Source organism: Notamacropus eugenii, chromosome 1 (assembly GCF_028372415.1).
Source record: "Notamacropus eugenii isolate mMacEug1 chromosome 1, mMacEug1.pri_v2, whole genome shotgun sequence".
In the NCBI taxonomy this organism is placed as follows: Eukaryota; Metazoa; Chordata; class Mammalia; order Diprotodontia; family Macropodidae; genus Notamacropus; species Notamacropus eugenii.
Window position 1 is genome coordinate 740,087,900 of NC_092872.1, and position 18,505 is coordinate 740,106,404.

At 39.1% G+C, this 18,505-nt stretch overlaps 1 protein-coding gene across 9 annotated transcripts; it reads left to right on the top strand.

Annotated features, from left to right (window-relative positions):
- The first annotated feature begins 1,534 nt into the window (after nucleotides 1-1,534).
- Nucleotides 1,535-11,061, top strand: LOC140518753 (N-acetyltransferase 8-like). Of its 9 annotated transcripts, none has more exons than XM_072631643.1 (4): nucleotides 7,097-7,200; nucleotides 7,815-8,056; nucleotides 8,378-8,505; nucleotides 8,580-11,061. In XM_072631643.1, the coding sequence occupies exon 4, from the start codon at nucleotides 8,610-8,612 to the stop codon at nucleotides 9,279-9,281; it is 672 nt and encodes a 223-aa protein (XP_072487744.1). In that variant the 5' UTR covers nucleotides 7,097-7,200; nucleotides 7,815-8,056; nucleotides 8,378-8,505; nucleotides 8,580-8,609; the 3' UTR covers nucleotides 9,282-11,061. The 9 variants fall into 9 exon arrangements, with proteins under 9 accessions (XP_072487499.1, XP_072487581.1, XP_072487744.1 ...); XM_072631714.1 differs by having other exon boundaries at nucleotides 7,815-7,969; XM_072631398.1 differs by lacking the exons at nucleotides 7,097-7,200; nucleotides 8,378-8,505 and adding an exon at nucleotides 1,535-1,745.
- The last annotated feature ends 7,444 nt before the right edge of the window (nucleotides 11,062-18,505 follow it).

An 18,505-nucleotide genomic window follows, 5' to 3' on the forward strand; every position in this document is an offset into this window, starting at 1 on the left:
CAATACTCTGGTCTTTGTATTATATTGTACATGAAAAGGGTTTTACTTCACAGCAATGGCTGGATGGAAACTGTCATTACTGGTTGGTCTCATTGTCCTTCCAACTTCAAAAAGCCTGGGCTTCTTCCTGTGGATGAATCAGTAACAATTCCTCTAGCTTCTAGGTTTCCCAGAAGATCTTTGCTTATTTTCTGAGGATTCTAAGAGCTTTGACTTTTGCACATTACCTTCAAGTAGTATTTATTTTTAAATATCTCAGAATTAAAAATCCAACAAAAAGTAAAGAAATATGAACATGGAACCAAATCTGACACTTGCCTAACCAAGAATGAGCAAATGGTACAGAAATAAGTCGAATCTGGTTTTATCTGTTTCAGTCTGGATCAGACATTTTGAGTGAGCCTAGCACCAGCTGGAGCACTCATGCATGATCATTGGTGTCACAAAATAAATCCATCAAAATTAGTGCCTGTCACAAGTAATTTGCACACAGATATGAATATCCCCTTTTGCTAGGATGATATGGCATGTACACAGATAAGAAAATGACGAGGGAATAAGCTGTAGTAACTAGAGAAAGCAGAAATGTCCTTCAATACGAGAAAGCTTCTGAGTTTATCCTCAATGGAAGTTAAAAAGTTTAAAAGGCAGAGGTAATGAGGGAGTATATTTTAGGCATGGGGGACAGCTTGGGCAAATGAATGAAGGAGGAGAGATATAGTGTAATGTTATTGTTTAGTCATGCCTCTCTCTCTGCGACCCATTTGTGGTTTTCTTGGAAAAGATACTGATTGGAGTGATTTGCTATTTCCTTCTCCAGCTCATTTTACAGCTGAGGAAAGTGAGGTCAACAGGATTAATTGTCTTGCTCAGGGTCGCACAGGATGAACAGCCAAATTTGAATTCAGGTCCTCCTGACTCCAGGACCAATGCTCTATCCACTGCACTCCCTGGCTGTCCATTCCAGACATGAACCCTCCACAAAATTCAATTCTTTCTATTCATTAGTTTGCCCAAACATGTCACATTTACCATCTTGATACCTTTATATCATGGCATTTATCATTTCTATCTGCCTAGATCATCCTATATAACATAATGGTTATTGTCACCAGTGTAGTTGTCATCATCATCATCATCATTACTAGTATTTTTTTTAACATCAATGGGGGCCAAATTTGGCTGGAATGGAGAGCCCATGAAGGGGAGTGATGTAAACAGGTGTGAGAAGATAGGCTAGATCCAAACTGGAAACAGGTCTGAAGAGATGTAGTAACTCCCCCAAAGATAATTAACAAAAAACTTGGATTTGAACTTATTCCCCTAAAGTTAAGTTGACACTTATTAAGTATATTCTTTCTATTCCCTTGAGTGATCTCTTGGATTGAGAAGATCTGGGTTAAAAATCTTGATACTGACATTCATTAACTATCACTGGGCAAGTCACTTCACAATTCTGTGAAAAACTCCCTTATAAAATCTTATGTGCAAATGATATGGGATTATTTCTTATGCTGCAAAATTTCACTGGGGTGTGGTGGGAGACTATGTAGTGTAATATAAAGGTCATTGTTAATAATTTTATTGACCTGGATAGTTCAAGAATACCCAAGGCTCTTCATGAAACTTTGAGGTCATTTAGTCCAGTTAGATTCCTTCCACCAGAGGGGAAAGAAGACATAAAGACTGAAACCATCAGAATAACTGATGAACTGATGAGCACCAAACGAGTTCTGCCAATTTCTGTAAGCATTAATTAACTTACCTCTATCTGTCTGTGTGTGTGTGTGTGTGTGTGTGTGTGTGTGTTTGTGTGTGTGCATGTGCATGTGCATGTGATTTTTTAAAATGGGGAACAGTGGGGAACAAATCTATGATTTCACTGGCATAGGGAACTTTCTCTAACAACATAGATCAATCATTCCATAACCTATAGTCTTAGAGAATTGCTTGAGGCACTGAAATATATTCAGAGATTTGCCATGGATCACATTGCTTGTATGTCAGAAGAGAGTTGAGCCCAAGCCTTCCTGACTCCAAAGCCAGATCTATTATGTGATGACCACTTATCTATCTTTCTTGGGATTGCTGAATTGAACGGTCCTTTGGGTTCTACTTATTCCAGATTGGTACCCAAATGGAATGAGGGGAAGCAGTGTCATGTAATGACTTGAATATTGGATGGGGAGTTCTCCAGAATTCCGAAAGACTTGGATTCAGGTATTTCCTTTCACAGTTACTAGCTGTATGACCATATATAATGGCCATGGACAAATCACTTAATATCTCTAAGATTTAGTTTCCCAAATTCTCAAATGAAATAATGCTTGTAATACACCAATTGCAAAGGGATCAGCTTCCTTTGTTTTCCTGAATGGAGAGTGAGGCTTAAGATTCAAAGGTCATTTAGAGTCAGGGGAGTCTAAGTGCTACCATTATCTAGCTGTATGAGATATGAGGCAAATGACTTTAATTTTTTGGTTTTTGGTTTACTCATCTATAAAATGAACACTGAATCAGATAATCTAAAAATCCCCTTTAGGTCAAAGCCCAGTGGAACTATCACCTTGGTTCTTCAAATAACTGGGTTTGTGACTACACAAATCCATTAATTTCTTTGAGCTTTAATTCCTTATGTATAAAATGAGGATAGTAATTACCCTACACATTTCACAAGACTATTGCAAAAAATTGCTTTGTAAATTGTAAAGCACTTGATAAATGCAAGTTGACCTTTGGTCCCTACTGGTCAGATTACAAAGCAATCTTGTGATAAGGAGGAGTCTAAATGACTGTTTTTGGACTTTACTAACCCTGTAAGCTAAGTATTATCCTCCTCTGAGAGATACTAGTGAAAGTGACATTGATTTTGGGCCCACATTAGAACATAAGCTCCTTGAGGCAAAGGACTAGTTTTGGATCTTTATCCCTACTTGTTAGCTTAGTGATTAGGAAAATATGCAAATAAGTACTTTCTTTTACAAATTCACCCAACCTTGCCATAGGAATGATGTAATACCTACTCTGTAACTACAATGCTGAAATTCCCTCCAAGGTGACCTGGAAATACCTCACAGTGTGTCCCTACTGGGTCACTGGTTTTGGTCATACACCCTCCCCATTCAACTTTTTTTATTTTCCTTATCCTTAGTGTAGGGAAGGCAACTGGACTATGAAATCAACCACATTAACCAGTTTCCCTCTTACATAAACCTGCTAATCTTTAATTGTAGGAAATGTCTGTCACTTTTTTTTTCTGGGCTGAAGAAGATTAAAGTAGGTTCAGAATATCCATTGGTATTTTTAGGTCTCTGACTTCCTGAGATGAAAGATATGAATGATCACGTTGGTTCTAACTTTGGGGCTTTAAAACCATGTATCCACTATTGTCTCATCTTAGAATTGGAATATTCTCCCCCTAGGACATCCAACCACCCTATGATACCCCTAGTAGGTCATAGTAAGCATATGCAGAAATATGCAACCTGACTGCTTCATCTGGCCTTCTGCTCCTGTCCTAAATTCGAGGAGAATTTTTAGGATGAGATGAGCATTACTCTTTGGGCTCCCTAGAACTTTTGTAAGGGTTTGGGGGGAAGAATTACCCATCCAAGTTTGTGGGACAGCTTAGAATCAAGAATATATCAGCAATAAATGAGGAATTTCCTCACTCTAGTCATGTAGTTGTCTTGAACCATGGACCTTGAATCAATACCATTTAATGTTGATCAAGCATCAACAAAGAAGCAAAAGAATAAATTTAATCTAGAAGCATTTTAACCATTTTTCCCGACTGCCATCTGGAGCCCTTGGTTATGCAATAAGAGATGGTAGTTTCCTTAATTGGGGAGACACTTGTTAATTCCCACACACAGTGAATGGGAACAGAGGCCCAGAAGCAGCTAATAATACCCAGCAGATGGTACAAGATCAAAGGTCCATGTCTATAGAAATGCCCAGTAGAGGCAAGGCAACTCCCAATAGAGATGAAATTTGGTGGCCAGCAGAGACCATGTGATGCTCAACTAAAATGACACAGTGCTCCACAGAGGGTAGCATGGTGATGTCACCAAAGGAATTTGTTATCTTCGCAGCATTGGAAATGGGAGCTGCCTGGGCCACATGGGTTCTTCCATGTGTATGTGCCTTCTTTGTGTGTGCTCTGGCCTCACTGTTTCTATTGTCATCAAAAAGAAGGGCTGTCATATTGGAATACATTTTTGTATATTCTTCTTTAATCTAGGGAGAGCTAGTAGGAAGGAATTCTTCAGTCACAGGAACATTGTAGATGTCAGTTGGCTCTGATTCTGGCCACACAAGTCCTTTGAGGTCAGGTTCCAGAAGCCAAGAGGAATCTAACCTTGTTCCACTGCATACTCAGTGTACTATGGTCCTTCTAAACATCCTCTGTTCTGTTGTGGTCTATTAATAGCAAGTAGCAAAGGTTTACAAAGTATCAGTGGGGGAAAGACTGATGAGTTCTAGAACCAGCTTTGGAGAAGAATCTTTTCCATAACTGGGGGCTCAAATGTCCTATATTAGAAGTGACTAGTCAGTGATCAGATTGCCATAAATCTTGGAGCAGAGATGTTTGAGTGAAAGTTATAGGAATGATCACAGGGGTGGCATAACATCCTGGGTTCTGCTTCAGTACTCCTGAACTTTGGACAAGGCCTGAGCTGGCTGCCTAACATGTGCCTCAAGGTAAAACTAGAAGTGGGCAAAGTAGGGAGGAATGGGCATGGAAGGAAGATATCTCTTCTTTTATTGCTTCAAGCCAAAGTCTCCCCCAAACCCACATCCTCCTATGCTCCTTGATCCAGGGGGCAGAGCCTAGTGGCTATGTGTGCTACCAACTGAGAAGAAAGAGGTGTAGACAAAAGCCCCAAGAGCTTTGGTCATGTAGGATCAACAGGGATTGCATATTTATTTTAATTTTTGTTATCTTAGAGAACTTTGGCAAAATGTTTGCTTTCCCCAAATGGATACTATGAGTATGCTGAGATATACCAAAGGGTGTCATTCATGGGAACTTCCCAGCATTTCTGAACAAGAAAAGCTGCTTTTAGGGAACTAGAAAAAAAATCTTTGCAGTAAGTTTCAGTGATAAAAGTCTCCTATCCAGGATGTATGAATAAATGATTCAAATTTATGACTAAGAACCATTTCCTATAGACAAATGGTCAACGAATATGAATAGACAGTTTTCTAAGGAAGAAATCCAAGTTATCAACAACTGTATGAAAAAATGTTTCAAATCACTAATAGTTTAAAGAAATGAAAATTTAAAGCAACTCCAAGGTTCTCCCTTTCATCCCTCAGACTAGTAAAAATGACAAAAAAGTAAGTGAGAAATGTTGGAGGGGCTATGGGAAAACATGCCTTCTAATTCACTGTTCATGAGTCTGGAAAGCAATTTGGAAGTAAGCCCCATAAGTTAATAAGCCTGCCCTTCTCTTCTACCCAGTAATACCACTATTAGTTCTATATCCACAAAGAGAGTATAAAAAAAACAAAAGGACACATATGTGTAACAATATTTATACCAACATTATTCATAGCCAGACACTGGAAATTAAAGAGGTATCTCCTGTTTGGTGAATGGCTAAGTAAAGTAAAGTACACGAATAGAATTGAATTATTACATCACATGAAATGACGAAATAGAAAGTTTCTGAGGAAACTAGGAACATTCATTAAGTGCTGCAGAGGAAAGTGGGAAGAACCAGGAGAACAATTTACAAAATGACAACGGTGTTGTAAAGAAAAACAAAGCTGAAAGACTATTCTGATCCTTACAAGGATAAACCATGATTACTGAAAATGGAAGAAGAAACATGTAATCCATTTCCTGTTTGACTTAAAACGTAGAATGAGATCGACAGTTTTGGAAATACCCAAAGTGGGAATTTGTTCTTCTGGACTTTTCCTATTTATATTTGGAGTTTTATCACTGTTTTTAAAAATTATATGGGGAGAGAGTTGGGAACGAGACAGAATAAATACTTGTAAAATAATAATTTTTTTAAATAACTAATTTTTAAAAGAAGTATTTTAACTGTTTACTTTTGCAAACTAAGATAAAAAAACACAGAGTTCTATTTTCTCTCCCTCCTATCCTTCACCAAATAAGTTTCCTAATATAAGAAGCATAGAGATCATGCTAACGATGGGGACTGGAGGAGGGGAGAGGACATGGCCGATGAGAAAGCACCCAGATGCAAGGGAGAGCTGTCCACTTTTGTGGAGAGAAGGCTGCAATAAAGGCTGCTGCCTCTGAATGATCTGCCCTCAAAAATTCTTAATGAAGAATAAAAGCAAAGGAAGTGACTTCCATTAAAAAAAAAAAAAGGAAGTAGAGATAAGGATTCAATAATAATAGTATGTAAAATAATATATCAGTAATATAATGTGTATTTAATAATTCATCAGGAAGTTGGGTCAGAGTCTGGGGCAGCAGGGAGCTACATGCTCGAGGAAGCCCTTGTGGCTCAGAAGGTACATTTGTGATCATGGAGAGAAAGTATGTCTTCTGAATGTTAGTGTCGTGGACTATTGATGCATTTGGGCATGGGCCTTTTCTGCATTTTCTGCCAAGTTAAATCACGTTGGTTGTTCTCTTGGACATCAGTCAGTCACCTATATAGACTTGCCTTTCTCTATCAGAATATAAGCTTCTTGGGAAAGCAGAGATTCCAAAATTTGTTTGCTGTCCTTAGAGCCCAACACAGTGCCTGGCATAAGACACTTTTATTAGACACTTTTTTATTGACACATTCATTCCTTCCTTCCCTGAGGACTTGGCTGAAAGCCTTTTGCAGAGATTTTGAAAATAAACATGATACTGAAATTGCCAGTTTCTCAGTTTTGCGAGATATGCCCCCCAAACTGTGTCCAGACCACTGTGGGGTGCTATCTGTTGACTTAAACACCTCACCCCCTACCCTTGCCCTCTCCATTTGCAAACCAATCAAATCAATATTTGGTTATTTGGCTCCCTTCTTGCTCCATTAACCATTTCTGTGATTCCTCCAATCCACACTCTCCATCCTAACTACCACTCCCCTTCTTGTGTTCTTTTGCCCTGTTTGTCCTAAGGGCAGGGACAGTTTCACTTTGGAATTCCTATTCCCAGTGTTTACTACTAAGCAAATAGCTGAATCTAAAGAAAAGTTTTTCATTCATTCCTGTCATTAGAAGGTAAGTGTGGGTGTCTTCTGGTTTGTCAAAGGTCTAAAAGCAATCACTGGATCTCTGAAGCACAGAGCAGAAAGGAGTATTAGGGTCTACCCACCCAATCCAAAGCAGATTTAAGCAGGAATTCTCTCTACAACCTGCCCATCCAGCTGACACTTAAAGACTTCTAGCAATTGGAAAGTTTGTTTCTTTTGAAGTCCCCTGTGTCTCTGAGATTGTGACTTTTGGTGAGTTCTTTGTGTAAGGATCCACCAGTGTCCAGTCCTAAAGAAGGCTTGAGTCTGTTGACTGCTGACAGCTGCATATCCAAAGGACCAAAGATAGACCTGAGGATGCTCATATTAGGACCCTCTGTGCCAGTCCAAGTCACAGTCAGAGGACTGGGAATGCTTGGGAGGGGGAGAGCACAAGAAAAAGATGGATCCAGAGGCTAAGGAGGTGAAAGTTGACTTTTGCCTCCAATCTAGGACTAGTTTGACTCTCCCAGAGAAGGGAAGTCACATGCCTTCACCAGGGTGGGTTGGGTAGAATGCCACACTGGTTATCTGAACTTTGTGAAGATGAGTGGGAATTTGTAGGTAAAGGAGTGAAAAAGTGCTGATTCTTCTCTCAATCAGACAGGTCCAAGAGGAGAAAGACAGTGACTTTTTGGCATCACGTGGGCTTGGAAGCACTCAGGCAGACTTTTGGAGCAGCTTGAGAATAAAAGGTCCAAACTGCAAAGGTACCAGCTGCAAAGGACGGAATTATCTGGAATCTGGAAAATCAACAGGTGCGGAGACAGGAGAGGGAGATTCCCTGGAAAAATTCTCATCTACTTTGAGTTTTCTCCACATGACAACAGATTGAGAACTGAAAGGTACCTAACATGCCATCTATCCCAACCTTCCCCTACTGCCATTTTACAGATTAGAAACAGAGACCCAGGAGAAGTTAAGTGACTTGCCCATAGTCACCCACATAGGAAGTGAGAGAGGTAAGATTTGAACTCAGGGCCTCTGACTTCCAATCCAGCACTTTTTCCAGTGGACCACACTGCCACTAGGTCATGCTCCCATGACTTGAGACCACAGGAAGCTCTGGATGAGAGGAAAGATTAAATCTTATAAGGAGAGTGTATTCTAGCTGGCTCAGAAAGATACTTCTGGATATCCATAGTATTTATTCCTTCTATTTTTAGACTGACTCCAAATGGGATCAAGGATTCCTGGGGCTAGTAGATGACAGAATGTGGATAGTTTCCCTCCTCAGCCCTGCAACCCCTCCATTTAGGCAGTAGATTTTTTTTTCTCCTTCCAGGAAAAGAAGGTGAGTTCTGGGGAGGGAGATGGTATGACTGAGATGGATTGATAAGGACAGTACTCATCTTTTCTTTTCTATAGGGTCTGTAGGAGAAGGACACTGAAGAATCAATGGCTCCCTATACTATCAGGAAATATCAGGACCAAGACAGAGAAGTAGTGATGGACATGTTCATTAAGGGATTACTGACTCATGTTCCTTCTGCCTTCTTCCATTTGTTGAAGCAACCCAGAAGCATCCTGCTCTTGCTGAGTGTACCAGGGGCCCTGTTTCTTGGGTCTGGTTCCCTCCTCCTGTCTCTTCTGGCCCTTCCAGGTCTCCTGGTTTTCCTGTGGATGGCTGTTAGATACCCCTTCAACTGGTATGTGGACCATGCTTTGCACACTGATATGAAGGACATCAGGAAATCCTATCTCAGTGACAAAGGATCTTGTTTCTGGGTGGCAGAGTCAGAGGGTCAGGTGGTGGGCACGGTGTGTGTCTGTCCAGTACAACAGGCTTCAAGAAGACAAAAATGCCTGGAGCTGTTTCATTTGTCAGTGAGCCCAGAGTACCGGGGCCAGGGCATCGCCCAAACTCTTACCCAGACTGTGCTCCAATTTGCACAGGACCAGGGGTATGATGTTGTGCTAGTGAATGCCCTCTGCTTTAATTACCCAGCTCAAAGAGTATATGAGAAGATGGGTTTCTGGAAGTCACATGAAGCCTTTGATTCTCTAAAATGGCGAGTGATAGCCATTCCTTTTTTCTATTATGAATATTCAGTTCCTTCTTCACTCTGAAAGCTTCCTGAACTATCTTTGCTTTTAGTCCTTTATAAATTGGCCCACAATAGTGCTCTGTACACCATCAGTGATCATTAAAGCTGTTCACCACCTTAAACGTTGACTTTCTCCCCTTGTGGCAAAAAGTCTTCTCCAAAACAAAGGAATTTAAGATGGATAAAATCACAGGGTCACAGCATTGGAAAGGACCTCCCTGGCATCCAGGTTAACTTTCTGCTAACCAGGAATCCCTACCACTATGTACCTGACAAATGGATGTCCAGCCTCTGCTCAGACAACTTCCATGACTGGGAAATGCTTAGGAAGCATTCCATTCCCCTTGGGATGTCCCTAATTGCCAGGAAGATTTCATTTAATGCTGCCTAGTCTTCTTCTCTGTGGCTCCTCATTCTTGCTACTGAGAGGAAGTGAATTTCTCTTCTCAGTGGAAATAGCTTCCCTCATATCCTTGGTGATGACTACCTGTCTATCTCTCTAATCCAATGCAATTCAAAGAACAATTGTTATTGCTTGTGGCAGAAGCACTGGGGAATAAATTAATAAAGAGAATGACAATCTTAGCCCTCAAGAAGTTTACAATTTAAAAGTGGGTTATTTCCAAAGATTATTAGGGAAATAGAAAAAGGACATGTATGTTCTCCAATGTTTATAACAGCTCTCTTTGTGGTGGCAAAGAACTGGAAATTGTAGTAATGCCCATCCATTGGGGAATGGCTGGATAGCTTGGGGTATATGATCATGATGGAATCCTGCTGTGCTAGAAGAAAGGATGAGCTCAATGACTTTGGAAAAACATGGGAAGATTCACATGAAATAATGAGGAACAAAATGAGCAGAACCAAGATAATATTGTATATAAAAGGGCAATATTGTTTTGAGAATGACTGAGCAACTAAGTCACTATTGATTGGAGAGATGCAAATCAAAGCCACTCTGAGGTCCCACATCACACCTGTCAGAGTGGCTAACATGACAAACCAGGAAGATGATAAATGTTGGAGAAGATGTGGGAGAGTTGGAAAAATAATTCATTGTTGGTGGAGCTGTGAGCTGATCCAACCATTCTGGAGAGCAATTTGGAGCTATGCCCAAAGGGCTACAAAAATGTGCCTACCCTTTGACCCAGCAATATTGTTTCCAGGACTGTATCCCCAAGAGATCATAGAAATAGGAAAGGGTCCCACATGTACAAAAATATTTATAGCAGTACTTTTTGTGATGGCCAAAAACTGGAAATAAAGAGGATGCCCATCAATTGGGGAATGGCTGAATAAATTGTGATATATGAATGTAATGGAATTCTATTGTGGTATAAGAAATGATGAACAAGACTTCAGAGAGTCCTGGAAAGACTTATATGATCTGATGCTGAGTGAAAGGAGCAGAACCAGAAGAACTTTGTACACAGCCACAACCATAGCGTGTGATGAATTTTTCCGCTAGACTTAGGACTTCATTGTAATGCAAGGTCTTAAAACATTCCCAGTGGACTCTTCAGGTGAAATGCCTTCCACATCCAGAGAAAGAACTATGGAATTCGATCACAGAATAAAGCAGACCATTTTCTTTTGTATTACATTTTATTTTATGATTTCTCCTATGCAACACGACTAATGTGAAAATGTATTTAATAGAAATGTATGTGTAGAACCTATATAAAATTGTATGCCGTCTCAGCAAGGGAGTGGGGTCGAAGGAGGGGGAGGAGGGGAAAACACCTGAGGTATATGAAAGTGATTGTAGAACACTGACATCAAATAAAACAATAATAAAGGAATGACTGAGCAAAAAAAATTATTTTGTGTATTGTAAATAACCAAATTAACTCTAAAGGACATGTGAAGAAAGACTCTGCGTCCAGAGAAAGAGCTGATGAAGTATGTATAGAATGCTTTTGCATATACTCACGTCCATTTATATATAGCTACATATAAATTTATATGTATATATGTGTATATATGAGTGTGTGTGTGTGTGTGTGTGTTGATAGATATGCACGTACTTATTTGTATCTAATGGTAGCCATCTCTGGCATGGGGGGAGGGATTTTTGTTGTCTTTGTCCTTTCTTGCTGAAGAAGACCATGCCATCAGAGAAATGGTGGTGTGACTTGCACTTGACTTTGTTTTGAGTGAGAGAGGGCTGTGCAGCTCACCAGCCTCACTTCTCCTCTACAGTCATCTGACTTCAGTGACCAGATATTTATTAGACTGACTGGAGATGACCCAGGATTCACTGGGAGATCAGCCAAGGTCTATTCAGGTAATCACTTAGGTGAGGTAAGGCCCATTCATTGACTAGGTCTATTTAAGAAGTAGCCAGGGCATGGCCCTTTTAATGAGGCAAAAAAAAAGAAAAGAAATTTACATGATAATTTTGTTGTGTATTTGACAGGAATAACGTAGTAGATTTGCAGTTTCATGCACAAGTGTCTTTTTAGTAGTATGTTATGAACTGCTTGTTTTATTCCATAAATTAAAAATAAAATTAAAAAAGTTAAAAGAGGTGTAACACACAAAAGTGGGCAGGGAGAGGCTGGGGCTATGGGTCCCCAGAGGGTACCAAGGTGAGAGGGAATCTTTTTCCATGGAGTTGAAATCAGGCAGGGCAGCAGATGCAAACTGGAGCATGTCTAAGACATACATTCTTAGTTCCTTCTATCAATGTCCATATAACATGATCTCAGGGCTTTTCACCGTCTTGGTGAGATATTTCTTAAAATATGGTGCCTCCAATGATACAAAATATTTCAGATGTGCTCTGACCAGGTTAGAGTAAATACAGTGGGCTCATTACTTCCCCAGTTCTGGAACTATGTGCAGCCTGAAATTCAATTAGCTTTTTTGGCTGACATACCACACTATTGACTCATAACCAGCTTTCATTCCAACTACCTATCCCCTCTTCCCCTGACCTTTTTCAGATGGACTGTTGTTTTCCCATCTCATGCTTGTGAAAATTCTTTTTTTCACCAAAATTTAAAAGCTTTTTTGAATATCCACTGAATCAGATCTTATTAGAGCCAGCTTGGACTTCTAGGCTTTTGGGAACTTAAATCACCCAATACTTGGGGCAGCTGACTCAGTGGATAGAGAGCTAAATTTCAAATCAGGAAGATTTGAGTTTGCCCAGTCTCAGCCACTAGCTATGGGACCCAGTCACTTAACAGCTGCCTGCCTCAGTTTCCTCAACTCTAAAAAGGCCATAATAATAGTGCCCACTTCCTCAAATTGTTGTGAGGATAGATTGAGATATTTGTAAACATTAAAATGCTATATAAATGCTACTCTTTTTTCAATATCAGAAACCAATGCAAAGACTGACAACCCAAAACAAATTGGTAACCATCAGTCAAACAAGCATTTGCTGAATACTTGGCATGTGTGACTAGCACAGTGTCAAATGTTGGAGATACCAAGAAGACACACACACCAAAAAAATATGGCTCCTGCCTTCAAGTTGTTCACATTCTAATGGGGGAAATGACATGCAGGTAATTAGGTTCATCAGAGATAAATAGGTTAAAGAAAAGATATATGAAAAGTAGACAGAAGATACCTTCAGAAAGGAAGGCATTGGCCAGCAGCTGGGTGGCTCAGGGAAATGGCTTCTGCAGAAGGGAACTTTGAGCTGAGTAGTGAAGGAAGCCATTGGAGGTGAGGAGGGAGAGGTTTCAGGCATGGGGTCAACCAGTGTAAGGATAAACATAATCCCTTTAGTATCTCAGCTAGAAAAGATCAGTAGAAGAATAAGTGAGATGGCAAGGGGAGGGATTGAAGGAGAGGGAAGGAAAGGGAGAACTCAGGAGGAAATGAATTCCAGGCATCATGGTCAGCCACTGTAAAAGCATAATGATAGGACATAGAGTGTCCTGAGCGAGGAAAAGAGAGCAGGCCAATATGGGCAAGAGTCAGAGTGCCAGAGGGGGCGTCATGTGCAATAAGTCTGGGAAGATAGGTTGGGAGCAAGGGGTACAGGGCTTTCAAAGCTAAAACTGACTGACTTGCTGTGCCTCAGACTTGGTATTCCAAGTGTCTTAGCACTTACTGTCTTGTACTCTCAAGCCTGCAATGCATTCTAGCTTCTTTGCCTCTTAGAATTCCTACCTTTATTTTTTGTGACTGAATAGAGTATTTAATTCTTCACATAGAATTTTTAAAAAGCAATAAATAATATGTCATGAAATAATGACCAGTTAGTTGCATGTCCATAGTCTCTCCTACCACCAACCAGTTCCCAGGCAGTACATAAGCAACTTCAAACTCAAGAATTTCAGAAAACTTGGAGTCCTGTTTTCTTAGCCCCATCACATACTCTTCGTGTGAACAGGCAAAGAAGTATAGACAACACAACATAGTTCACTTCTGACATTCAATTTACTCATCTGGACATTTTTAAATGAAGATTTGAGAACTTTGGGATTTGTCATTTTTTAAAAAATTTATTTATTTTAAACTCAAATACTAAAACTTATATATGCTGTGAACATGAAAAAGAAACATATTAGAAACTTTAATAGAAAATAAGAAAAGAAAAAAAAAGCATTGTCACGTGTGCAACAGAATGTAAGAGAGGATTCAAAACAGCAATAAATTTCCATTTCAAGAAAGCTTATATAATGAATACTTCACATTGTGTTCATGTCTGTCCATCTTTGCTTCCTTGTAAGTTTTCTTTTCTTCTCTGTTTTACACTTTTGGCTTGCTAAAATTAATCGCTGATACACACATACATGTGTTTACACAGACATAGATATATTCATATATACAGACTTATGTATGCTTTTATGCATATGCATATGCTTAGACATCTAACCTTCTCCCCAAATATCCCTCTCTTATCTTCTCCCCTTGTTCTTTTCACCCTCTTATTTCTATCTGAATTTAGAACATCTTTATACTCTTCCAAATATGTTTTTCCTTCTTTATCTCATTCCTGTATATCTAGACACGCTTCTATACTCCCATCCTATTCCTTCACCCTCTTATTTTCTTTAATAAATTTAAAGCACTTTTATTCCCTTCCAAATGTATGTATTCTCTCTTTAGCCCAGATTTGAAGTGAGTAGGATTCCCTCTAAATATCCCTCCCTTATTCTGTCTCCTCTCCCTATCTCCTTAGCCTTTTATTTCTTTCCAAATGTAGAACTTTTATACATATATGTTCATATGCATGTACATATATATGTACATGCTGACATATATATGTATAGACACACACACACACACATAGTCCCCTCTTTAACCTACTCCAAAAGAGAGTAGGGTGTCAGCACTACCAGACCTTCCCCCCCAGCTCATTCCTCTGTCAGCTCTTCCTCTCACTTCATTTGTATAGATTATTACTTGTTTTGCCTTTTCCTAAATGGTTTTCCTTTTTAGAATCACATCATCCTCAACTCTACCCTTTTGCACTATCCAATCACTGCTAAGAATTTTACACATACATTTTCCATTTCCTCACAGAAAAAGTATAGTCTATCTTTATTGAGTTCCTTGTAATTAGTGTTTGATGTTTACCTTATATTTCTCTTGTATTTTCTATGTCAAACTTTCTAAGTTCAGGCTTTTTCCAACAAAATCCTGAAAGTATGATAATTCACTGAATGTCCTTTTTTTTTTCCATTCAGGATTATGCATAACATTTCTGGGTATGATATTTTTGCCTCAACCCCAGTTCTTTTCTTTCCCAGTCTTTTTAAAATTAATTAATTGATTGATTTTTATTTTTCAACATTCATTCCTATAAGATTGTGAGTTCTCAATTTTCTCCCCATCTCTCCCCTCACCCCCACCTCAAAATGGCATGCACTTTGATTACCCCTTTCCCCACTCTGTCATCCCTTTTGCCACTCCTTATTATCCCCTTCCTCATTTTATTTATGGCAAGATAGATTTCTATATCCTATTGCCTGTGTATTTTGTTCTGAGTTTCATGAAAAACAATTTTTAACAGCTGTTTTAAAACTTTGAGTTCCAAATTCTCTCCCTTCCTCTCTCCACACCCACCCTCATTGTGAAGGGAAGCAATTCAATAATCTGGGAACAAAGTAAAAATAGCATGAAATAATGTTAACCAATTTAAAAATTGAAGCTTTTTTTCAGAAGACAATTTTGTTTCTGGAAATGACTGTTTGGTGACTAATAGAGTTAAAAACCCTGTTACGTTTAAGGAAGCATTAATGTTGTGACAAATATTAGTAGCCTTTGTAGCAAAAGGTCTCAAGAAAACCTTCTATCCCATCAATATAAGCTCCTACTTTCAGGAGTCAATCTTTGTCCTAAGAGTCTGATGTAGGTCTGGACTTTGAACTAGTATCTTTGGTATTGGGAATTTATGACCAAGTCTGGCTATTTCAGAATTCATGAAGAAAGTAGGATTTGGGTGTTGTTTTGTTTTAAAGCTGTTGCTATTAAAAGTGGACAGACTATGAGTATGATATTGTAAATCATCCATGTATGAAACTGGATTCGTGATTTTGGTTGTTTTCATGGTAGCTTAAATACTGGGATTTGGCAAAAATAAAGAATGCCTCATATGGTCAGCGGTCTTCCAGTCCTATAATTTTTACTCATGCTTTCACTAGGTAACACCAATAGCTTTCATGGAGTAGTTTAAGGTAGGTAAAGCAATTTACACTGTGATGTCATTTGATTCTCATAATGACTCTGGGAGGTAGATGAGTTTTTACCCTTATTTCACAGAGGACAAAACTGAGGCAAACAGAGGTTACATGATTTCCCCAGGGTCATATACCTAGTAAGCCTTTGAGGCCAGATTTGAACTTGGGTCTTCCTAACTCCAGGCCCAGCACCGCCTTAGATTATGATGACAACATGGGAATCAAGTAAAGTTAAACATTTATTAACTGCTTGCCGGACACAGTGCTAAGATATGAGGTTACAGAGAGAGGCTGCAAGCAATACCTCCCCTCAAGGAACTCCCAATCTAATGGGGAAGACAGTATGCAAACAATTCAGGGACTATTGTTTGTCTTTCATTTGGAAAGAGGACCATGACATCAGGAAAGAGATGTTTTGAAATGCAAGTGAATTGGATGTAACTTTGCAAAGTCACTAGGGTCACTTTCTCCTCTGGAGCCTTCTGAGTCCAGTGGCAAGATATAGATCAGGACAACTGGAGATGGCTCCAGATGCAGTGGGAGACCTTGGCCTTGTTAAGTTAAGGTCTTTAACAGTTTTCGGTTTGACTGAGGGAATGCCCATTCAATGATTAAGGCTAGGTAAGAAATGAAGCAAAGAATAGCCTCCTTTACCTAGTCAAAAAAAAAAAATCAATCTGAGAAGCGAAGACCCTTGGAGTTTCTGGACAAAACAGAAACAATTGCTATTTACATTCACTCTGAGCCCTCAGGGCCCAAACAAACACTAGGTGGGGCTTGGCCTGGGACCTACTGTTGACCAATCAGTGAGAGCCAGAGTGATTTGGGCTTAAGGTAAGGTCTTATGCAAGCAATTGGATATATGGAAGATAAATGAGGGATAATCACAGACAGAAAGTAGTAATATTAGGAAGATCAGCAAAGGATTCTTCTTGAACATGGGTTATCGGCTGGGGCTTGAAGAAAGCCAGGGAAACTTGGAGTAGAGATGAAGAGAGAGAGCATTCCAGGCATGAAATCGTGAAGAGGTTATATAATAGGATAAATGGGCAGGTAGATGGCAGGGTGGACCGAGGGCTGGACAGGAAGACTTGTCTTCCTAAATTCAAATCTGGTCTCAGACACTTACTAGCTGTGTCACTCTGGACAAATCCCTTCACCGTATTTGCCTCAGTTTCTTCATCTGTAAAATGAGCTGGAGAAGGAAATGACAAACACTCCAGTATCTTTGCCAAGAAAATCCCAAATGGAGTCACAAAGATTTCTACACAATTGAAAACCACCTGAAAATATGACAGGAGGCTGAGTGAGGACCAAGGCCCATACCATTGAATCATAGGATTCATGGAGGAGACTAATGTGTGAAAAGACTAGAAATAGAGGAACGAGGCAGAGCATGAGAAGCAAATATCATTGGAAAGTGTATTTCAAAAATCTCAGGTCAAACCTTATTTTGTATTTGAGAAAATTTGTAAATAGTCCTTTTCCTCGCTTGTTATAAGGGATGAGTTCTAAGCTGAATCTGCCAAGAACAAGAATTGTTGATTATTTTTTGGTCTGTCTTCCTACCCATCAAAGTCACTAGATAATTCTCTACTTGACTTTAAAGGAGTGAATTAACTGCATTGAAAAATGTGAGTTTCTATGTCCACAAATACTGGAGCAGTTTGAAAACTTTGACATGCTAAAGCAGCCTCCCACCACATTATAGATATGCCCCAACACAACCTTGTGAAGGTGGAATGAAACATTCCTTCTTAGTCCTGTATATTAAAACAGTCTCATGATATTCAATGATACCAAAAGAATCGATCTTCAGGCATTGTTTCAGTCTGTTTTCTCTTATTGTATGCTCATTAAATTTGTTTTAGCTAACCATGGTGCATGTATCACTTTATTTATTTATTTATTTTTATTATTAAATTTGTTTTGACAACTGCTGCTTTATAATACAATTTGAGATCTGGTAGAACTAGGCCACCTCCCCTAACATCTCTTTTCATTAGTTCCCTTGATGTTCTGGAACTTTTGTTCTACCAGATGAATTTTGATATTATTTTTTCTAGCTCTACAAAATAATTATCTGATACTTTCATTGGTATGGCACTGAATAAGTAAGTTAAGTTAGGTAGAATTGTCATTTTTATTTTATCGGCTCGGCCTACATATGAGCAACTCATGTTTTTCCGCTTACTTAGATCTAACTTTATTTGTGTGAAAAGTGTTTTGTAATTGTGTTCATATAATCCCTACATTTGTTTTGGCAGGTAAACTCCCAAATATTTTATCGTGTCTACCCTAGCTTTCAATGAGATTTCTCTTTCTATCTCTTGCTGTTGGTTTTTGTTAGTAACATGTAAAAATGCCGGAGATTCGTGTGGGTTTATTTTGTAACCTGCAACTTTGCCAAAGTTGTTTATTATTTCAAGTAGTTTTTACTTGTTTTTCTGGGATTCTCTAAGTACATCATATATCATCTGCAAAGAGTAATAACTTAGATTCCTCTTTGCCTAATCTAATTCCTTCAATTTCTTTTTCTTCTCTTTGCTACAGCTAACATTTCTAATACTGTATTGAATAATAGTGGTGATAATGGACA

Excerpts from the sequence above, each read along its gene's own strand:
- LOC140518753 (XM_072631398.1), top strand. The coding sequence starts at position 8,610 with ATGGCTCCCTATACTATCAGGAAATATCAGGACCAAGACAGAGAAGTA.